The 21,500-nt window shown below is 53.3% G+C and overlaps 3 protein-coding genes across 4 annotated transcripts; 1 reads left to right on the top strand and 2 right to left on the bottom strand.

The window, feature by feature from the left end:
* The first annotated feature begins 430 nt into the window (after positions 1–430).
* Positions 431–2,427, top strand: LOC116235443 (glucose-dependent insulinotropic receptor-like). Its single transcript, XM_031603625.2, has one exon. The coding sequence runs from the start codon at positions 1,463–1,465 to the stop codon at positions 2,414–2,416; it is 954 nt and encodes a 317-aa protein (XP_031459485.2). The 5' UTR covers positions 431–1,462; the 3' UTR covers positions 2,417–2,427.
* A 631-nt stretch (positions 2,428–3,058) lies between these two features.
* Positions 3,059–10,816, bottom strand: ERICH6 (glutamate rich 6). Of its 2 annotated transcripts, XM_031603622.2 has the most exons (12): positions 10,597–10,816; positions 10,382–10,502; positions 9,401–9,447; positions 9,192–9,308; positions 8,915–9,004; positions 8,676–8,833; positions 7,715–7,782; positions 5,562–5,719; positions 5,341–5,426; positions 4,320–4,472; positions 3,593–3,824; positions 3,059–3,461 (listed from the first exon to the last, which is right to left on the bottom strand). In XM_031603622.2, the coding sequence occupies exons 2-12, from the start codon at positions 10,491–10,493 to the stop codon at positions 3,198–3,200; spliced, it is 1,485 nt and encodes a 494-aa protein (XP_031459482.2). In that variant the 5' UTR covers positions 10,494–10,502; positions 10,597–10,816; the 3' UTR covers positions 3,059–3,197. The 2 variants fall into 2 exon arrangements, with proteins under 2 accessions (XP_031459482.2, XP_031459483.2); XM_031603623.2 differs by lacking the exons at positions 8,915–9,004; positions 9,192–9,308; positions 9,401–9,447.
* Positions 10,817–12,628: 1,812 nt separating this feature from the next.
* On the bottom strand, positions 12,629–17,439 carry SIAH2 (siah E3 ubiquitin protein ligase 2). The gene is made up of 2 exons (XM_031603624.2): positions 17,023–17,439; positions 12,629–14,089 (listed from the first exon to the last, which is right to left on the bottom strand). Exons 1-2 carry the CDS (start codon positions 17,422–17,424, stop codon positions 13,532–13,534), a joined length of 960 nt encoding a protein of 319 aa, XP_031459484.1. The 5' UTR covers positions 17,425–17,439; the 3' UTR covers positions 12,629–13,531.
* Between the last annotated feature and the right edge of the window lie 4,061 nt (positions 17,440–21,500).

The raw sequence follows: 21,500 nt of genomic DNA on the forward strand, positions 1-21,500 counted from the left end.
TGAGAGGGGACCTGATCCAGGTCTATAAATATCTGAGGTGTGGGGGGCAAAGTGGCGAGGCCAGACTGTTTTCAGCAGTGTGTGGAGACAGGACAAGGGGAAATGGCCAGAAATTGGAGCATAGGAAGTTCCGCACCAATGTGCACAAGAACTTCTTTACGGTGAGGGTGATGGAGCACTGGAACAGGCTGCCCAGGGAGGTGGTGGAGTCTCCTTCTCTGGAGATATTCAAGACCCGCCTGGACGCCTACCTGTGCGACCTGGTGTAGGGATCCTGCTTTGGCAGGGGGGTTGGACTCGATGATCTCTGGAGGTCCCTTCCAACCCCTACGATTCTATGATTCTGTGATTCTGTGATTTCCAAACCTGTTATAAGCACTAATTTAATGAGTATAGTATCTTCATCCAGAGCCTAATTTGACATAGATTGGATTTATTTATTTTTTTTAACTCATCTACTGTGCAACTTATAAATGTGCTCCATTTACAGCTGTGTATAGTAAGAATTGATTTGATACAACATGTTTTCTGACCCATAGCCAGGAGAACCTGATGAACTGTGGGACAGTGAAGGACCGTCTGTGTATTGCCGTGCTCTCAATGTCTGTGGTGTTCCCGTGATTACCATGGCCTCAGAGCTGCCCTGGGGCCATGGCTGCTGCTCAATCATGGTGCAGGAAAGATTGCAGCACAGGCACAGGAACTGCTGCAGCACCGCAGCCCGAGAAGGCTGCCTCTTCTGTTGTTCTCTCTTTTGCAAATGCCTCAGCAGAAGCATATACTTAGGGTCTAACGTCCTACTCTGCAAAATGGCAGGCTTGGTTTAGGGCCATCAGGAAGCAATTGTGATGGATGAGGCACCAGAGGTCCTTGGCTTCCTTTGCCATTGCCCCATTCCCACGTGCTCCCACCCATGGCTGCGGTGTGGAGGCTGTGCATTGTTCCCATGCCAGAAGCTGTATGCAGCTGGTGGCCATGCAATGCTTGTGCAGCCTACAAGAACAGTGTTTCTGTTGCCCTGGCTCTGCCTGCCTTGCGCCACGCTCCTGACCATGCTGACCACAGGTGCCTGTACAGCAGCCATCTGCCTGCCTCAGCTTTGTTTGGTGAAGCCACTCCTCACCCTGTGTCATAGTGCCGGGAGCCCGGCCCACAGTGCTCCTCCCTGCCCAGCATGGGTGGGAGCATCAGCCATCTGGCACCCTGGGTGCATCCCCCTGGGCGTGGAGTGAAATCTGATGGGAAGTAGTGAGGCTGGGAGTGCTGAAAATGCCACCGGCAACAGGCAGAATCTGGGATGGTTGCAGAGATCTTTTGGAATGGATAGAGTGCCTTTTAGAGGACTGACGTAGGTGTTTGTGGCCAGTGTGCGACTGTGGGGGGCTGGCACTTCTGTCCCCTCTCACCAGCACAGCCACACATCTTGCTGCAGGGCTCCTCTGCTGGGGCTGCAGCAGGGAGCATGGTCAGCGTGCTGTGCGCTGTGCTGCATGCGCTGCTCAGCTGCCTCATCCCTCCTGCCAACCTGCTGGTGATTGTGGCTGTCTGCCAGCTGCTGAGGAAGCATCCAGGCTCTGGCTACATCTACGTGCTCAACCTAGCCACTGCCGACCTGCTGGTGGGTGTAATGTGCATCACCGAGGCCTTGGATGATGTTCTAGATGGGGACTTTGACCGCAGCAAGTCCTTCTGCCTCCTGCGCATCTCACTGACCATGACGCCGTGCATTGGCTCCATCCTGACCCTGCTGCTCATCTCCCTGGACAGGTACTTGGCAGTGAGGCTGCCACTCTCCTACCGCACGCTTCTGAAGAAAGCACCCGTGGCCCTCTCCCTCATGTTCCTCTGGATGTTCGCATTCCTCCTTGGGCACTTGCCTCTTATTTTTCCCTCCCTTCAGCAAAGCAACTACACAGGCTACTGTGGGCTGCTCTCTGTGGCCACGAGTGAGTATCTCTACACCCTCTGCTTCGGTGTCTTTGCTCCATCCCTGCTAGTGCTGCTGTGCCTACACGTCTCAGTGTGCAGCATTGCCTATGCTCAGCACACACGATCGCCTCATTCCTGCGCCCAGCCCAGGCCCCTCCGTGCCCGCCTGCGCCACTTCAAGGCACTGCGCACGGTGCTCTTTGTCCTCGTCGGCTTCGGGCTCTCCTGGGGCCCGTACCTGGTGGGGGGCACCGTGCAGGCTGCCTGCCGCTCCTGTGACCTGTCTGACACACTCAAGGACGCGCTGTTCATCCTGGGCGAGACCAACTCCCTCCTCAACCCTCTCATCTATGCCCTGCACAGCAGAGACATCCGCAGCCACCTCGCCAAACTGCTCGGCTGCAGGCAGAGGGGCCGAGTGCAGCCCGTGGCCTCCAGCATCCACACCGTGAGTGGTGGGAGCTGGCCCAGGACATCTGGGCTGTGAGGGGTCTGCATCCCATCACCCTCATGACTGCAGGGTCTGCAGTGGGACAGTAGTGCTTGATGTGACTGCAAGCAGATCCCCCCACAGCAGCCACTCATGTTATGCCAGGGGCTGCCCGCTGCCCCTGCACCTGAGCAAATGCTGCTGAGGCTGTTGGTTGCTTTGGTTAAACTGTGGCCTCTTATCCCCTGTGAATGGGAGAACTACTGCATGCTGTGCTGTGCTGTGCCTGCAGCGGGCTGAACTGAACTGCTGTGTGCTGTGCTGTGCCTGCAACTGGCCAGACACACTGCAGTGCTCCCAGCAGGGGAACATGGATACCCTTTATGAGTGCTGCTGAGTGCAGCAGTGCCATGCTGTGGCCTCAAAACACTTCTTCCCCCTACTCTTGTCACAGGCTGTGCCTCAGCTGTTTGCTTTTTATCTTTGTGCCAAATTTATGGACTGAAATGAGTGCTCAGCCCAGGCTGGCTGCTGCTGGGAGACAGAAGGGAGCACGCTGACAAGCAGTGCTCTGACACCACGCACACAGTCAATGTGCCCTGCACAAAACCTCCCAGCCAAGGTGCTCCTCACCACAAGCTGACACAACGTGACCTGTTGCTGGCCGCACCCCACCCTGAGCTGTTCCATCAGCAGGATGGCCCCACAACTGCAGTGCCCTTGGCCCGCAGCAGGCAGGGCTGTGGGGCACCGGGATCAGTGCCTGCCAGCACTGTGGCATCGGAATTCTCTGTCTAGGCCAGCTCAACTCACTTTGCCTTCACACCACACATGCTGCTCAGACTGGAGCATTTACTATTGCCCTGACTGAGCTGCACAGCTCTTCGCTTATGTCAGAAGTCGTGCAAAGGTGCAAGATCTTTAAAGTCTGTGTGACAAGGTACACTGGTGGCTTCATTTTGTCCCATTGCTCATTGGAAGGGAAGTTCAGGCAGCTACGCAGCTTATCGATGAGCCGCAGGATCCTCACCCGCAAGGCTAGCAGCAGGAGCTCATCCTCATTCAGCGTGGGGAGGGCATGCAGCTGGCCAGCCTGGCTGCCCTGAGGGAGTAGAGGGCATCAGAGCTGCTTTGGAAGCAGGACCAAGACTGGGGCAATGCAGAGGCACCTCCATGGGTAAGGGAGATTCCCTGGCTGCCCTGCTTGCAGCTGGCTGTGCATGTAAGAAATACCTGCACTTTTGTTCCCACGTTGAATTTTGCTTGTTGTCCCATGGCAAGGAAGGAAACTGTGATCTTATCCTGGCCCATGATCCTGATCCCCACGTGCAGGTTCAGGGAGAGGAAGATGGGGCTCAGTGGGGCACAGGGTCCTGATGACGCTGTACTGCTTGGCCACATCCACCTCCTCACCCTGTTGCCTGCCCGGTCCAGGCACTGCCCTCCTTTAGTGTTCATCGTTATCCTAAAAGAGAGAAAAACCAACATTCCACAGCGAGGGGTGCACCTTGCGTCTCTGCTGTCCCCAACACCCCAGGGGACAGGACATGGTGCCAGCGCCCAGCAGGGACAGGACCTCACATAGTGTTCACCAAGCTTTGGCACACGTTTCAGCCTGACACCCCAGCACACAGTGGGGCACAGCCCTTTGACTGTGGGAAGAGGAAATAGGGAAAGAGAAAATATTAATCTTCATTTTGTCGTGAACAACTCCCAGCCAACGTGTCCTGCCTTCACAGAATTTCCACCAACAAGGGCATGCTGCATCAGCTCAGTGCTGCTGTGTCTCTGCTTTTTCCCAATGGCATTGGTGAGTCTATAAAACACACATCCTCTTCCTATAGATCACATCTCCCCAGTCGTGTGTTTGCCTTTTAATTTTGGAGTGCTGATAAAAATACCTTTTATGATCTTTGAAAATGCGCAGTGGGAACAAAGCTGCTGTCTGACACCAACGTACCACACAGTGCCGTGCGGGTGGTAGCAGGTGCTCCTGCCGTTGGATGCAAATACTGCCTGTATCTCAGTGTTACTTTCCTTGTCTTCCTGCACTATGCAAACAAACTGCTTTTTCTCTCGTACAACGATGACTGCCAGGTTTCCAGATGGATAGCTACCATCAGATAAGGTGTTCACAACTCCTTTGTGTGCCTGGTTCATTGGTAATTGCATACCATGTATCTCATAGTGCTACTTTGGAGTGCACAGACTGACGCATTGCCTGGGTTATGGTGCTGCAGGCAGAACGGTGGTGTGCTGCAGTCCTGCCTGGGGAAGGACCAAAGTCCTTTCCTACATAAATGTTCTCTGTTCTGTCTCTACACTGACAAAAAATGCACTTTGTCAGTTTTTTAAGCAACATTCCAAGCAAAATTGCTTAGAAGCCTTAAAGACACATTTATGGAATCTTAGGATTGAAAGCACAAGCCTGGCAAAGGGAAGAATTGAGCTTAATATGAGTGATTATTGAGAAAACAGGGGCAGGTCCCATTCTCGCAAAGGAAAAAAAGAAGGAACAACCAGAGGGAGAAAATGGCTTTGGCCCCTGGAACTAACATGAACATATCGAAACAGTGGTTCTTTTCCACCTCACAGCTTGCATCTCCAACATGGCTCACTGCTGGGAGTGCATGCATTTGAGGCACTTTGTCATTTGCCACAGCCACAAATGGCAGCAGCCCTGGGATGTAGGCAGCTGGAGGGCAGAGCAGAGCTGTCTCCAGCCAGGCTGGTGTGTTCCTTCAGCTGAGCACTGAGCACACAGATGCCCTTTCTGCCTCGAAGTTACAGGCTGATCTGAAGGAATGTGATTCCAAGGGCTCTGTAAGCTCTTTTCCTGATGCTTTTTTTGGATTCTAGAAGTGGTAAGCCAAGCTACCCCATTATAGGCAGCATTATAGAATGTACTGAAAGCTACTGTTGTGTACTGTTGTGTTTACAGCTCTGGACTGTTGTGGGCAAATGAGCCCCATAAAGGATACAATAACTGTGCTGTTCCATCTGGGAGCATGGTAAGAAATTTTCCTCCGTGATTGTAGTATTTCTCCAGCAATTCATTCTTCGCTACCTAAGATTGGAAAAGAAATGATGAAATGAGTAGCTGCAGCCCTGCACCCAGCCTCCCTTTAAAGGCAGCAGCAAAGGGCCCTGCAGCATGACATGAGCCAGGTGCAGCCCGTCTCCTCTGGCAGCAGCCACTTGCCCTTCCACCCATAACAGTGAAGTCGCAGCAGGTGATGCTGTAGGAGATGGGCTCCTCCTCGAGCTCTGCTGCTCTCTCTTCAGGCATCAGTGTCCAGCCCGTCAGAGATGGTGGCTCCTGAGAAAGCAGGTATGAAATGGTGCCAAGCTGTGCTGGACCTGCGGAGCAAAGGGAGGCTTTGTGTGTTTGAATAGGGCTGGCAGCTCTGCGGTCTTATTGCCTTGACATCCTTAGTGAACAAATACCTATAATTGAAATCCAGTTTGTCTGTTCTTGATCGAAATGATTTGGTTTTATTCAGTAGATCTGAAAAACTGCTCAGTCACTCACAGCCTGAGATGGGAATTTGCAGAATGTTCACTTTGTTGGTTAAAACATAGATCACCCCTATTCTGGCAGCTTCTACCTCCCAAGCCTTGGCTTTAGCAACTTATTACTCTGTAAGTTCAGTTTCTATGTGTAGCTGAAATGCTTGAGTGTAAGTAATGAAAATCACTGGAACTGCTTTTGGTTTTCATAGAATCATAGAATCACAAGGTTGGAAACGACCTATAAGACCATCTAGTCCAACCTTCTTCACACTACCACTACTACCACAAGCACTAAAACAGATCTCGCAGCTCCTCGTCCAGATGCCTCTTGAACACTGCTAGGGATGGCAACTCCACCACCACCCTGTGCAGCTGTTCCAGTGCCTGACCACTTTCTGAGAGAAAAAGTTCTTTCTCATGTCCAACCTAAACTTCCTCTGGTACAACTTGCGGCCATTTCCCCAGGTCCTGCTCGTTGCTGGGGAGAAGAGGCCAAACCCCTCCTCACCACAACCTCCCTTCAGGAAGTTGTAGAGTGCAATGAGGTCTCCCCTGAGCCTCCTCTTCTCCAGACTAAACAATCCCAGCTCCCTCAGCCGCTCCTCACAGGACTTGTGCTCCAGACCCCTCACCAGTTTCGCTGCCCTTCTCTGGACACGCTCCAGGGCCTCAATGTCTTTCCTGTAGTGAGGGGCCCAAAACTGAACACAGTACTCGAGGTGCGGCCTCACCAGTGCTGAGTACAGGGGACGATCACCTCCCTGCTCCTGCTGGCCACACTATTTCTAACGCAGGCCAGGATGCCATTGGCCCTTTTGGCTTCCTGGGCACACTGCTGGCTCATGTTCAGCCCAGCATCAACCAACACCCCCAGGTCCCTTTCCTCTTCACAATCATCCAGCCACTCAGCCCCAAACCCATAGCGCTGCATGGGGTTGTTGTGGCCAAAGTGCAGGACCCGGCACTTGGTCTTGTTGAACCTCATCATTCACCTCAGCCCAGCGATCCACCTTATCTAGATCCCTCTGAAGGGCCTCCCTACCCTCAGGCAGATCCACACCACCTCCCAGCTTGGTGTCATCTGCAAACTTACTGAGGGTACACTCAATCCCCTTGTCTAGGTCATCAATAAAGATATTAAACAAGATAGGCCCCAGTACCGACCCCTGGGGGACACCACTTGAAACAGGTCGCCAGCTGGACTTTGCTCCATTAACCACCACCCGTTGAGCACGGCCCTCCAGCCAGTTCCTTACCCAAAGCAATGTGTACCTGTCCAGGCCACGGAAAGCCACTTTCCCCAGAAGAAGCCTGTGAGAGACCGTGTCAAAGGCTTTGCTGAAGTCTAGGTAGGCTGCATCAACAGCCTTTCCCTCATCTACCAGTCTGGTCATCCAATCATAGAAGCAGATGAGGTTGGTCAAGCACGACCTGCCTTTCATGAACCCGTGGTGGCTGGGCTGATCCCCTGGACACCATGCACATGCCGTGCGATTTCACCCAAGATGATTTGCTCCATTACTTTCCCTGGTACCGAGGTCAGGCTAACAGGCCTATAGTTCCCCTGATCCTCCTTGCAGCCCTTCTTGAAGATGGGAGTCACATCAGTGAGTCTCCAATCCTCTGGGACCTCTCCAGTTAACCAGGAGCACTGATACGTGTTTTTTCATGTGTGAGATTATTTAATATAGTAGCATCTAATTTAATGGGATTGGACACTGGACAGTGAACTAACACATTGCTGCGTACTTCCTCCCATTCAATTAGAGAGTGTTAGAGGCAAGCAATTGCATAAAATTCACTGTTGTAACAGACAAAAACTGAAAAGAAACGCAAACTCACATTCAGCTACAGTTGTTGGCTCAGCTGCCAGGAAGGCTAACTGTCTGGCCATTTGTCTTTCCTGCTGCCTGGAAATAGAAGTGTTCATGAGAGGCATTTCATATTCCTCTTCAGAAACTGGTGGGTACTGGGTACTGGGTAGACTTGCAATAGAAACCCAAGTTTCTGAACTTGTTTTTCTCTCTACTCCAATAATTGCAAATAACTGTTAGAAGCAAAGGCATATCACCAGTATAATACTATCTCAGGAGAAATGAATTGCTCCCACACAGAGATTTCAGTGAAAACACCCTGTGACTGCAATGGTATCACTTACACTGAACAATGTGATGGACTTTACATGGAGATCTTATGTGAAAGCAGTGCTGCCCACTAGCTGAATGAGAGGTACCATCCAGGGGTATTTTCACTGTTCTTCCTGCCTTATAAACATGACAACGTCCAACAACGGCTTTGGTTGATGCTCTGCGTGTAACGTGAGGTACTCACACCATCGGACTGCCTACAGAGAAGCTAACAGTTTACTTCCAGGTGTGCTGTATCATTATGCCATAGGATACAATGCCTGTATGAACTTTGTGCCTCCTGCTAGAGAGCTCAGCGCAAGTCTTGGGAACTGAGTGTTTGACTTCTGTGGATTTGAATTCAAATGTGCCACAGTTTGAGCAGCAAAATAGAGGAATACAAATTCATGTATTGCTTTGGCAAATGGGGCAAAAACAAGACCTAAATATTGTCCCTGCCATAGCTGCAATTACATTTTGGGCCCTACCTGGGTCTAGGTTGGTAAGAGAAAAGCTGAGGGGGCCCAATTGAAATATGAGCATGTATTGCCTAGCTTTTAAAAAGTTCCTTTATTACCTCTTGCTGTAGTCTCATTTTCTTAGCACTTCTTTTCCCTCCAGAGTAGCCTGTTCCCTATCCAAACTATCCCCAGCTATCCCCACAGCCGGCGTGGTACCTCTGGTATGCTCTCTCCTTTGCCAGATGTCTTTCAGCTTCACTGCCATGGGGCTCGTGAGAGTCTATAGAAATAGGGCCATTCCAAGCACTTTCGTGTTTCTTCCTCTCCTTTACAATGAACTCGCAGAGGTCTTGATTGCGTTTGCAGCAGAACTTCTGGAAGGCAGAGAACAGTGTCACTGCAGCAGGGCTCCCCAGGGCCAGCCCTCATCTTCCTCCTGCTCACTGCTCCATAACCTGTGGTGGAGGGCAAATGTCCTCGAAGGAAGGGAACGGCCTCAGCAGGCTTCCGCAGTACTCACACTTGGGAGCACAGTCCTCCTCTGCCTAAAGTAGAGGCAGGATGACAGAAAGAATGTATCAGCACACAAATCCTTGTTTTATCCTGGGGAAGTAACACTGCTCAAAACACAATGTTGTGAAGTGTGTAACAGTGCTTAGACGTGTGTCTGTTATATCTTGGGACGATATTTGTTCCCAGGAATTAACCAAAGAGCACCCAGCAGGGACCCACCTCGGCATGCAGGTGGCCCCGCAGCACCTCAGGTCTGTAGGCCAGCACAGCTGGTGGGCCAACGGAGGGCAGTGTGCGCAGTGGCTGTGCCAGCAGCTCCACAAAGTCCTCTAGGAACTGGGAGAGGGAAAGAGTGTGGAGTCATAGCTTTGTTTAAGGAAAAACCATTAGGCATAAATGCATTGCTGTAGGAACTGAATAGTCTTTACCTCCATGGCACACATGATGTCCAGTCTGCTGGGCTCTCCTGGTGAAGCTGCAGGCAAGAGCAGTGCTGAGAGCAGCTGCACAGCACAGCCGTGTTCCTTGAGGCCTTCTGTGGCCCTCTGGGGCTGCCTGGGGACTGTGCTGGGTCCCAGCAGCTCAGGGGAGGCCTGCTGCTTGAGGCCAGAGATGCAGTGCCTGTCTGGCATCACTACACCTGGGGGAACGTTCCCTGGCCCCGTGGTACCAAGGGGAAGGAGCAGGCAGGGCACTGGTTTCTGCATCTCTAGGTGCGGCCCGTGCTGCATGTGTGCAAGGAGGGGCTTCAGCCTCTGAGGCAGCAGGGAATGTCTTGTGGTCGGGCATCTGCCACTGCCCTTCTAAATCATTCTTTTCAGAAAATAGCACCAAATTAGGATGTGTATTTGAATGGGATGGGGTGATGTTCCTGCCTGCCTGAGCTGTTGGGGCTGTGGGGAACGAGCCAGGGCAGGGAGTGGAATGCAGTGCTGTGGAGCTGTGTAGGCAGTCAGAGGGTTGATGGACTTGGCTGCTGGCTTGTGCGAACCTGGTGAAACTGCACTTCAGGGAGATGCAATTACCATCCTCTGCAGGCATGCTGTGCCATGGAGCATGACCGCTCACAGAGCCCCCGAGGAGCTGCCCGTCCCCACAGAGGCCTGGCACTGAAGGGAATGCCCAGAGGATCAGGGACCAGACAGAAGTTGGCACTGCTGTGTTCCTGCTGCCTTGGCCAGCGAGTGGGGCCGGCTGCTGATCCCAGGCTGCGCACCTCAGCTGGGCAGGAGGAGGAGAAGGGCTGCTGTATTTCGAGCTGTGCCTCCCCCAGGGGTCCGTCGCGCTGTGCCGCGGGCCGGCAGGGCGTTCCCCCACCCCGCGCGCTGTCCCGCAGCCGTAGCGGGGCTGCCGGTGTGCGGGAGGGAGCTGCGGGCGGAGCACCGGCACAGCCCGCCGGCTGTTCTTACGTGCTTCTCTGCAGGCGCGGTCCAGGAGCCGGCTCGCTTCTGGCTGCGGCGGCGGCGACCTTCCCGGTGGCTTTTGTGTGGCACTGGCACCGACACCATCTGGCACTTCCATGTCCGTTCTCTGAGACAGAAACCCGCGTGTTAGTCCCGTGCGACGACTTCAAAGCAGTCGCCTTAGAAGAGCATCGCATTACGCCAAACTTTTCCCGACGTACGCGATCAGAAACGCGGGCAGCGTGCACACGGAGGTGCGGCTCAGCCCCGGCTCGCTGCCGAGCGGGTGGATGCGCGGGGAGCTCTCCGGGTGGCCGGCTGCCCGGCCCCGCGCCGCTCCCCGCCTCCTCCGCCCTGCCGCCGTCCGAGCAGCTGCCGCTCCGTCCTCCCGGTCCCGCTCGATCTCGGCCGTTGCGGCGCCGCGTGCGGTCTCCGTGGCGACGCGGGGCGGTGGCGCAGCGCGTGGTGCGGGGAGGCCGCGGGGACGCACGGGGCGGTGCTGCGCTCCTGCGCGGAGCGGAGGCGCCCGCGGCTTCTGCGTTTGTGTTCAGAGCGGAGGATGCTCTTGGGAAGAACTGCCAACGGTACGTCGCGTCAACGGAAAAACCCTTCCCGGGCACCGCTCCTGCTGCGGGTACCGCCCGGGGCCCTGCTGGGATGGACGCTGGTGCTGCCACGGTGCGTGCCAGGCCTACTGGTGCTGCCGTGACGTGGCGATGTTGGTGCTGCCGTGACGTGGGGATGGCTGGTGATGCAAGAGCTGTCTCCCTGCTGGCACGGCCGGCCCTGGGGCAGCTCCACCAGCTCTGGTGTTGCTGGTCACCACGGGGAGATTTTTACCTGGGTGTGTTTCAGTCTGTTCCAAAGTCAGAAGGCTTTGTTTGTCATCAGGAGTTTTGTAAACAAACTGGAGGCAGCCTCAGTGATGTTTTTGTGTATGGTGAGAAAGTTCCATAACCCCACAGCTGTGTGGCTGCCCGGTGCCAGCACCTGCCTGCCTCCCGGGGCCTTGGATGGTGCCAGCAGGGGAGCCTGGAGCACCTGGACTGGGTGTCAGAACCAATGCTTCTGGCACATCTGCTGAGCTAATGGGGCAACACATCACTTCTTGGCTGTACCACTGAGGTACGCCTTCTCCTAAATTCAGTTTTATCAGCTATAGGAAAGATACTGCATGTTGCGGGGTTTGGGTTTTTTTGTTGTTGTTTTGGTTTGGTTTGATGTTTGTTTTGTTTTTGCTTGCTTGGTTTTGTTTTTTGTAAAACATAATACAAGTTTCTGTTTCATCAGAGGAACTGAACAGTAGAGGAAACCACAGTGAAATAATGATGAATTATCTGATGTGGGTTACAGGCAGCGTTGGGGTAATTAATTCCATGTCATGAATCCTGCTATAATAATGATTTGCTTCAGAGTGTTTTTTTACACAAAAAGCTGTTAAGACCCAACACAAATTTTTGGTAAGAAAAATTGTTTTCTACTGTAAATGCTGCTGAGATATGGGAAAATGAATTAAACTCTTGGGAATTTGTGCTTAATGCATCCCGCTAAAAGCACAGGTGTTAGCTCCCCTCAGAGCCAGGGCCTGACTTTGATCCTGCTTAAGCAGGAGTAAATGAGTTCACCCAGCCGATGCTGGAGTTCTGCCAGCACAGTGCAAATGAGATCCAACGTAGCATCTTATAGGAACTGGATACAAAAAGATTAGAGTAATTCCTTGGGAGGTTTTTTCCACAACTACTTCCAAATTCTCAAGGACAGAGCAAGCCTCCCTTCTCTCATGCTATCCTTGTATTTCTCTTGTGCTTTTCTGTGGACGGCTGCCCAGCACCGTGGGGCTTTGTCTTGTAACTCCAGACATCTCCTCTTCCCTGAACACACCTGGCTGCGAGCAGTGTTCCTCCCTGGGTATTTCTTTACGTTTATTCACGCCAAGCTCCATCTGCCCTTTTACACGTAGTTTTCCACCACTGCGAGGCTTACTGCCTCGGCTGTGTGTCACCTCACAGCACAGTGGCTCTAAATGGCACCTCACTGCTCGGCCAAGACATCCAGAGCTCGTGGTTCTTGTGAGTGACTCTGAGAGAAGCCTCCTGTTAGCAGCGCATGACATGCAGGCAGCGCCAGCTCTCGTGGCACACTGGTTTCAGTGTGGGTCTCCCAGCAGCAGCCCCATGTGCTCCACAGCAGTAGGGCTGGCAGTGGGGCCTGGCAGCAGCAGCCACGCGCAGCAGGACAGCATGCAGCACGGTGTCATTTTTGCAAAATATTTATTACAAAATAAAAGTAAATATGGCAACAAAAGTTAAATAGCAAATGACATGACACTGGCCATAAAGCTCTTGCTGTATTATTCTAATCTTTTATAATGACCAAGTATGTCTCCAAGGGAAGCTGTATGTGGACAGCCTGAATATATTTCTGCATTACTGGCTCTAGCTATCTGGGAATATTATGCTGTGTGCCCTCTGCCATCACCAGGACCTGGCTGGGAGCAGCTGTGCTGTGTGCAGGGCTCCCTCACCCAGACCACAGCCGGCAATTCCCATGCTCTGAGACCTGCTGGGCTTCACCCCAGTCCTCCAGTCCTCCCTTCTCCCTCTTCTTTTAAAAAGGCAGCAAATGACCCAGTGCCCATCCTTTTAAATAAGGCAGCAGGAAGTGGAATAGCAATGCTGAAGTACCTCTTGATATGCTTTGAGCCTTTTCTCTTGTGATAAGCTGCTTGGATTTTCTTCTTTTCCCACCTACTAAAGACTCCCGAAGTTCACTGGTGAGAACAAGTCTGTTTTCCTGCTTGAAAGGGTTTCTAGGTGCGCTCTAAACAGGAATGCAGTCCTTCACACCTCTCAAGCCACGTGTCCAATGGAAGCACTCTTTTTTTAAAAATTAATTACATTTAAAAAGGTGTCTGTGTGTGGGGAAAATCTTCCTAAGGCACCCAAGAATTTAAAAAACCTCTCCTTGCTTATATTACTTACAGGACACACTTGTTCCTCTTCTCTCCAAACTTATAAACGTTGGCTAGTTAGGAACCTTAACTTACACAAAGACATAGCAGAATAGCATCTAAAAAACCCAGAACAGAAAGAAAATGCTCAGTAACATAAAGCACTGTGCCCAGACAGACGACGTTTCGCTAACTACACAAATCTATCACGGACAACACGTGGAAATGGTCACGTTAATTCCAAGGTTCCCATTGTCAGCAAAAAGGTGTGCTATAGCGGTATCAAAAACGAGGCAGTCACTGTTGACTATGGCAGCATTCACCCCGTCGTGGATGGAGCGTGGGGTGGCCTCCCAGGTCAGTCTGCGCCGGTTGCCGTTCAGCTCCAGTCTGTATGCAAAGTTCTCTGCTTGCTTACGGGTGCCGATGAGCAACACGATAGCAAAAAACTGCTGGTGACCTTCGTACTTCTCTTGTTTCTCCAGCACCAGCATGAAGTGGTGACCAAAGCACGACTGCATCATCACCCAGTCAACAGCACCCGGCAGGTTAATGTCCGTGGCGAGAAAAACGATGTCTTCTCCCTGAAGGGTGGTGATGCTTTTGTGGGCGTGCATGAGGTGGGACATGACGGCTTCCAGGGATCCCTGCCACTTGCAGGAGGCACCAGGGCACGGGCAGGAGTAGGGCCGATACTCACAGATGTCTTCGTGTTCTGGCTTTTCTGTGTGGTGGAGCGTCAGCGAGCAGCCTGTCGTGGCATACTGGGAAAAGAGCAAACACAATCCGTCAGGAAGCACCCAGCATAAGTGCTCGCTGCTCCCACCTGCAACCAACCAGAACTCTCATTTCGCTCCAAATCTTACGTGAGACGCCTCTATTTAGTGCTGGATTCAGAGCTGTGCTTAGTTTTGTTTCCTCTTAAAAACAAGTTCTTCCTGTACTTTGCAGCTGTTGGTTTTTGTTTGCTTTTTAAATGCGAGCACTTATGTGAAATGGACCACAAGGCTGAGTTGTAGATCATCTGCTGTTGTAGTTAGACCTGGTCAGTCCACATCAGCTGAAGTGGTCCTGGTATGGATTTCTTTTCTTTAAAAAGAACACGGGATGCCAGTTTCAGCAAACAGCTGCTACAGCAGCATGCTTTTAATAAATACGTGTAATTATCATCACAGAGCAGACGTATTTCCATTAAACTCAAACCCTCGATCCCAAGTTTTAGCCCCGTGGTTGTGAAGAGCAGAAAGAGAGATGGTGATTTTTCACTGAGCACAGAGCTAATCACAAGTGAGCACCATGTGACTGCCTTAATGTCATCAGGCACCTCTGAAGGTTAATCTGCTTTAAACAAACAGGGATGCTTTTCCTTTTCTACACTGAGTTGCTGCCTGCACTGAACACACTGCTTCCTCACTACCTCTAAGGAGAAACACGTCTTTTGCTCTTGCCAAGAGCACAGCTCCCCCCGTCTGCAGAGCTGTAGAGATTTCTGCAACTCTGCTAATGCAGTCTCACTGTCACAGCCCGAGCGTGGCTGCCTACAGGAGGCAGGACACCTCTTTGGGTCAGGCATTCTGCTCTGGACTGAAGGTGAGGTCTATGTGCTTGCTGCCCTAAAGAGAATGTCTGAAGTAACAAAAAAATATTTTGGGAAAAAACAAAATGCAATGGATAGACTTTTTTTTTGAAAGTTCAACTAAACAAAGTCCAAATTCACCAAAGTTTAAAGCATATTTTGGAGTTAAATGCAAGCACAGGAAGTTTCAGCTCAAAGAGTGAAATGCCTAAGATGCAGAACACCACAGTCCTCTTTACTGCAGGCAAATCACCCACACTGCAACAGAGCGCTACAACCGCTGGGACAGAAATGAGACCTTGTGCTTCTACAGGAGCTTGCTTTATAAGCCATAACGTGTGCTGTGCTGCTTAATCTTCTGCTACAGGATTTATCCACATGTGAGCAGGAGTGCTGAGGTGTGCTGCGGTGCAACGAGGGCTCCTCCTGCTGCAGGCAGAAATACACCATGCACAGCATGGCTCCCTGCCACTGGATTCAGCGCTTCCACTCTCACTGTTCTGCTGTTTTCGCCCCACTTTCATACCCCTGCTGGCACTTCAGTCACTTTGCACTGTGCTGAAGAACAGCTCTCAGTCTAACCTTGTTAGAAAAGCAGTAAGAACACGTAAGCTACCGGATGGGCAAAACCAAATGTCGGCATAGAGTGTCAGCCCACATCAGAAGGTGACCGGTGAGCACACAAGGAAGAGTGCTGAGGAAATAGCTGTGGTTTTTCCTTCGCTGTGACCTACCTCCTTTTGTTTGTTCCTGAACACATGGCAGCTAGTTTTGTTTGGTGAGCCCCACCGAAGCAGGAGATTGCGAACAGATTCACTGAGTGCTTTGGGTTTGTAAGGGGCTCTTACAGATCTTCTGGGAACAGAGAAACTTGCTGCCTTCATGCTGTGTGGCACATGTCACTGCTATTTACCATACCCTCATTCAAACCGAAGAGTCTGTCGGTCTTTCCCTGCATGCAGGTTATATGATACTGCCCATCTCATTGACAGCTCTACCTTTTCCACTCCTACTGTGTCCTTCCTGAGGCAGGGGAGCAGGGCTGGTACAGGCAGTGCTGGTTCATTACTAATGCCTGAGTTGAGGTGACTGCCTTGTGCTTTTTTACTGCCTTTCTCCCACTCCTGGCGTTCCACTTTTAAAAGTATTTTTTTTTCACAGTACTATTTTGCACCACATTCACCGTTCTAAGAGGAAGCAGGCAGCCCTGAAGCCATCACCACATAATGACTTAGCATTCCGTGTTGTTGCTATGTATGTCACTTCACTCACGTTACCCTGGACTTCCCTTTACAGGTTATCTGAGTGCCCGAAAGCATTCTGAAAACATTGGCTAGGCTTGAAGGCATTCAATCAGTGAATGAAGACAGGGTGTGTGTAGGATTAAAGCATCTCGTCTGAAGCTGCAAGGGAAATCGACAGCAGAACTGGGAATGGAGCGCCGAGTCCAAATCCCTGCCCTGCTGTGGGCAGCAGGCTCTCCCCTCCCAGCATCACCGAGCAGCAGCAGTGGTCCAAGGCCTGAGTGCCTCTCCCTACACCCTGCCGCATGTCTGAAGGGGGCAGCGCTCCGTCTGATGCTACTGGAGACTTTTCAATGGATACACAGTCTCACTATGCCTACCGGTTTAGAAAAGCAAAATGTTACCACTGGCTGTGGGGTGCCAGAAGACTTTCACATTTTGCCCTCAGAGCAAAACATAGAGTACGATGAAATGAATTCTCACTGGATTTCCTTTTCTTCAGAAGGATCAGAATCACATGAAGATTCAGAAACAAGGCAATACCTCCAGGCAGAGGTGACTACGTTAAAGGATCTCAGAAGAAGGACCCTCCTTAGGGGAGGTATCCCTAACCCTGTCCCAGCTCTAGAGACGCAGAGCATCGCTGCTCCCACAGAAGCTGGAAAGAGCGAGGTTTTTTCCCCAGAGATGAAGCCCCACGTCCTCCCACCCTACGTCCGCATTAAGTCAGCGTCATAACTGCAGAGCACATTTACCACTTGCACTTATTTAAAAGACGAGAGAAAACAACGAGCTGTTTTTGATACGTCTTAATCAGGAGCGGGGCTGTGAGCAGGGAGAAAGGAGGTCCCCCCGGCCCGACACCCCATGCGCTCACCTTGCAGGGGAAGAGCACAGCCGAGGCCACCTTCTCCATGGCCAGGTTCCTGATGCTGGGGGTCAGCGAGCCCCGGCAGGTGGGGCAGAGGCTCAGCTTCTGCCGGCATTGCTTGCAGACCAGGTGCCCGGCCTGGCACTGCAGGATGGGCGGCAGCACATAGTCGAAGCACACGGGGCACTCGAACAGCGAGGTCAGCTCGTGGTGCTGCGGGGACACCGGCCCGCCCGGCCCCGAGAGGACGGCGGCGGCGGCGGGCACCGCGGAGGAACCGGCGCCGGACGCGGCGATGGTGGCGGCGGCGGGAGCGGGCGCGGCGGCGGCCGGGGCGGGGGCGTGCGGCGGCGGCTGCTTGCCGCAGGGTTTGCTAGCGCCGGGCCCGGCGGAGGACGGGCGGCTCATGGCGCCGCGCGGCCGCCACCATCGGGCCGCGGCCCTCGGGACCCGACGCGCCCGCCCGGAACGCGCCGCTGACGCAAGAGGCGGCCGCGCGCAGCCTCCGCCCCGGCCCCGCCGCAGCGAGCATGCTCCGGGCGGCGGGCGGGGCGGCTCCGCGGGCGGGGAGCGGTGCGGGGCGGCGGGGGCTGCGGAGCGCCGCGCCCACGGCCGCGGTGCCGGGACGGAGCGGGCGCGCCCCGGGTGCGGTCGGCGGCGGCCCGTGCCGGGGCTCCGCGCCGCGCCCCCTTCCCGTTACCCCGCGCCGCCGGGCGGGAACGCGGCGCGGGGGCACCGTCCGGGGGGCTGCGGTAGCCGAACGCGCCGGGAGGAGCGGGCCGCCGGTGGCGCTGGCGCCCCGCGGGGCCGAGGAAGCCCACGGGCGCCGTTATCCTCCTGGCCGCGGGCCTGAACCCGGCCCGCCCGCGCCGGCCCTCGTGCGGAGCGCTGAGCCGCCGTGCCGAGCGCGAGCAGCGGCGGAGCGGCGCGGTTCCCCGCGCAGACGTACGCGTGCGTGAGAGCGATGCGGGGAGCCCGAACCGGGACGGAGCGATGAGCGATGGGTCTGTGCGAGAACGCGAGGGAGAAACGCCCGGCGCTGCGGCGCCGCTTTGGTGTGGAGGTCGGGTAAAAGAAGTGGGGCCGTTTTCATCCCCCGCGTAAAAAAACCGTTGACAATACCGCTTTAATTCTGTTTTGGCAACGGTGAAGTGAGGACAGCCCGAGGATGGGAATGTCCCCGCGTCCCTTTCATTTGACAGCAGGGCTGAAGAAGGCAGAGCCGGCGCCGTGGCTGCGTGCTGCCGCGCCGACTGCTGTGCTTGCACGCTGTTCTTGCGCGGGTTGGACGCGGTTCCGGGCGCAAAAAGCGCTGTGCGGTGCCGCTGAGCAGCTCAGGGACGGGGCGGCCACGAGCAGGGCTGTAGTTCGAGGTTATTTCCCGTCAGCGAACTGGGCAGATGACATACAGCATTTTCCTAAGAGTTCTGCTTGTGGCTTGACTCTTCATGTCCTTAAATGAGCAATGCTTTCCTCCGAGGTGTGGCAGCACTTCCCAGAATGGTGCTGTTATCGCTCCTCCGACGCGCGCTGTGTTTGACTCACTGGTGGCTGTGGGCCCTGTGAGAAGTTCCACTAAGGCACTGCCCGTGCTCTCGTTAAAAGAAGGTGCAATGTTAACGGAATTCCCCTTTTTTTCTTGCTTGTGAAACACCACTGAGCCTTGCAAGATGACGCAGCCCAAGGTACCAGAGAACAGTCCTTTGTCTGCGGTCCTGTTTTTATTTTTCCTTTGGTATTTCGATAAACCACTCAGCAATGCGCAGTGCATTCAGACACAGTGAAGGTCGTGTCTGTGATGAGGCCAAAATGTGCAGTGTGGGGTGAGCTGCGCAAGGGGCGGCTCCAGCCGTGCTCCATCCTCTAGAGTTACATGGCTGACAAGGGCTGCAGAGCCATTCAGACTTCAGAAGCTTTCCGTGTGTCGTTCTCTCTCATGAGTCTTTGCCGTAGGTATGGAAGTGCCTCTTTGGAGCTTCGAGAATGAAGGAGCCCCAAGGTTCCCTCTTCATCCCAGAGTACCGAGGCCTTTTCTGACTCCCACCCCAAACAAACGGAGCGTAACAGCGGAGTGGGGCAGACAGAAATCAGCAGTTTCTGAACGTGGTGATGTGTGCTTGTCCTGTCCGGCCTGGGAGGAACCCGTGTGGGGCTGTGGGGTCCCCAGCACGGCTGTGTGTGTGTGTCCTTTTGCTTCAAAGCAGAAGATCTCATGCGCACACACTGGTGTTTCAGCCATGATGTTCTGATCACTGTTCATTAAGCTTCCCCCAGTCCCTGACTTTCTGAAAGTTTCTCGTTTTTATCCACGGAAAAATCATCCTGCTTGTTTCGTGATTGCTGTGCATTCTGCAGTATGGGAAAGAGCAAACACTGCGGCCTTTTCACAAACGGACTGGAACGGGGTGGATGTTTGCACACACAGAAAAGGGTGTTTCTTCTTTTCCTGCACTTTCCACAGAATAATTTTAAAATACTTTGTTATATATATATATGTGTGTGTGTGTGTGTGTGCTAGAATGTGGCTATTCCACTCTTTTTAGCACTCCGGAGCCTGCAGTTAAATGTACAGCAGTAACACACACAAAGCTGTCGGGTGCATGCCTGGGTTACGTGCACCCTGCCCAGCACTTGTGCTTCCAGCAAAGAGGTGCTCTGCAGAGCTGGAGTGTGGAGCAAAGAGCCTCGGAGGGGCTGGGACTGCTGTGGGGGCATTGCTGCACACATGGTGCAGTTCTCATTTTGTGTACAGACATTGGCTTTTTAATTTTGGTTCAAAAAATCTGCCTTCCATATACAGTCAGGCTCAGAGCATACTAAAAAAGGGAGAAAAACATACAGCTGTTGTCTGATACATTTGGTTTTGTACTCTGAGGATCAGGGAGAGTGATCCTTGCAGTTTGTAAAGCCATTTTGAGACTACAAGGGGCAGCAATAAATATCTGATAACAGTCTGCTGTATTCTGATCTCCGAGTCCCACAAACATAGCACCTTTACAGGTGCTACGTATGGGCACGGCCCCGAGGGTGGGCAGGACCCTGAAGCTGGGCAGTGCTCCCACCACTCTCCAAAGCTCCTGGGGGTGGGGAGAGGAGGGTGGGCTATAAGGGGAGCGGCAGCAGTGCTGGCATACTTTTGCTGCCTGCAGGAGGTATGGGCAAAGCTCTCCGGAGGCCTTGCAGGGCGCTCGGAAGCCATTTCTGTCAGGGAATCACTTTTCTTGGTGCCCCTCTTCCTCCCAGGTGTGGTGCTGCAGCTTGCCGTGAGGCTCCGATACTCGCTGTCTCTGGGGCTGACTCAGATGAGGTGCAATGCTGTGCTATGAGTTTCACCCACATGTCTGGGTTTGTTTCCCACGTGCCTCACTGAGGCTCAGGGCAGTTTCTCAGGCAGCCCCCACCCCACCTATGCCTGTGTGTCTCAAGCACCCCTGTGTGTGGGCTGTGCCGGGTCTGTGCATCTTCTGCAAAGAGATTTCTGGGCTAGAAAGGAAAATCTGCAGCTGAGCTTTGTTGTGAATGCAAGGCTCTGCAAGGAGCTGCTGAGCTCTCCTCTCTCTCTTCTGTGTTTTGTTTGTTTGCTTTTTCCATCTAAGTTTAACCAACAGCCAGACTGCTGTTATTGCTTCTTATTTTTAAAGCATCTGTAAGTGTGCTGTTAGCTTGCAGAAAAGGCTTCCTTCTCACTGAGGGGAACTTGAATCTTAAATTTAGCCTTGCACTGCACAGAGGTTATAACAGACAGAGGGGCAGAGGGAGGAAGGGTGAAGCCCCAGGGGAGGCAGTGGGGCTGCTTCCGCAGTTTGGTGCAGCGCATTTCTGTTCCTGATTCTTTCTTTAGAAACCATGCGTGCATTCATTGCAGCTGTGTGTGCAGGACGTGGCACTGGGGCCCAGTGCTGCCAGCTGTGCTCTGACCACTGCTGGTGTGCCAGCGGGCAGCTGCTGCACTGACCAGGAACACAGCTCTGAACTCTGTGCTTTAGCACCTTTGAACCTTCATGGGAACCCATTTAGTTGGCACTACCACACAGCATGCCTGGCCGTGCAGTGCGCCCCTCGGTGCTGGTTAGTCAAGTCTGATTGGCATTTATTTCATGGCTCTGTTTGTGCTTCATTAATCCACTATGTGAGCACATGCCAGTATTCCTCAGGTAGAATAAGTATGCTCTGTTTAGCATGAACACTGACTTCCTTACCTTGTCAAGGTGTTCTTAAGTATGAATAAGCTGACCTGCCTTAAACACCACCCTGGGCTGCCTGGGCTGTGGTATGGTTCCTCCCCACGCATGGCAGCACTGCACACCAGACGTGACTCACCGGAGCCCTGCCTGCCCTGCCCCAGCTCTGCCTGTCCTGGTACAGCCAGCATTGCACAGCCCTGGCAGGAACAGCCTGCTGGTGGGCACCGGGCTGTGACCTGCTGGTGGGCACTGGCTGCTGGTGGGCGCCAGGCTGCAGCTTGCCCTGCCTTATGCCTCTGC

This window comes from Phasianus colchicus, chromosome 10 (genome assembly GCF_987193195.1).
Source record: "Phasianus colchicus chromosome 10, bPhaCol1.hap1.1, whole genome shotgun sequence".
Taxonomy (NCBI): Eukaryota; Metazoa; Chordata; class Aves; order Galliformes; family Phasianidae; genus Phasianus; species Phasianus colchicus.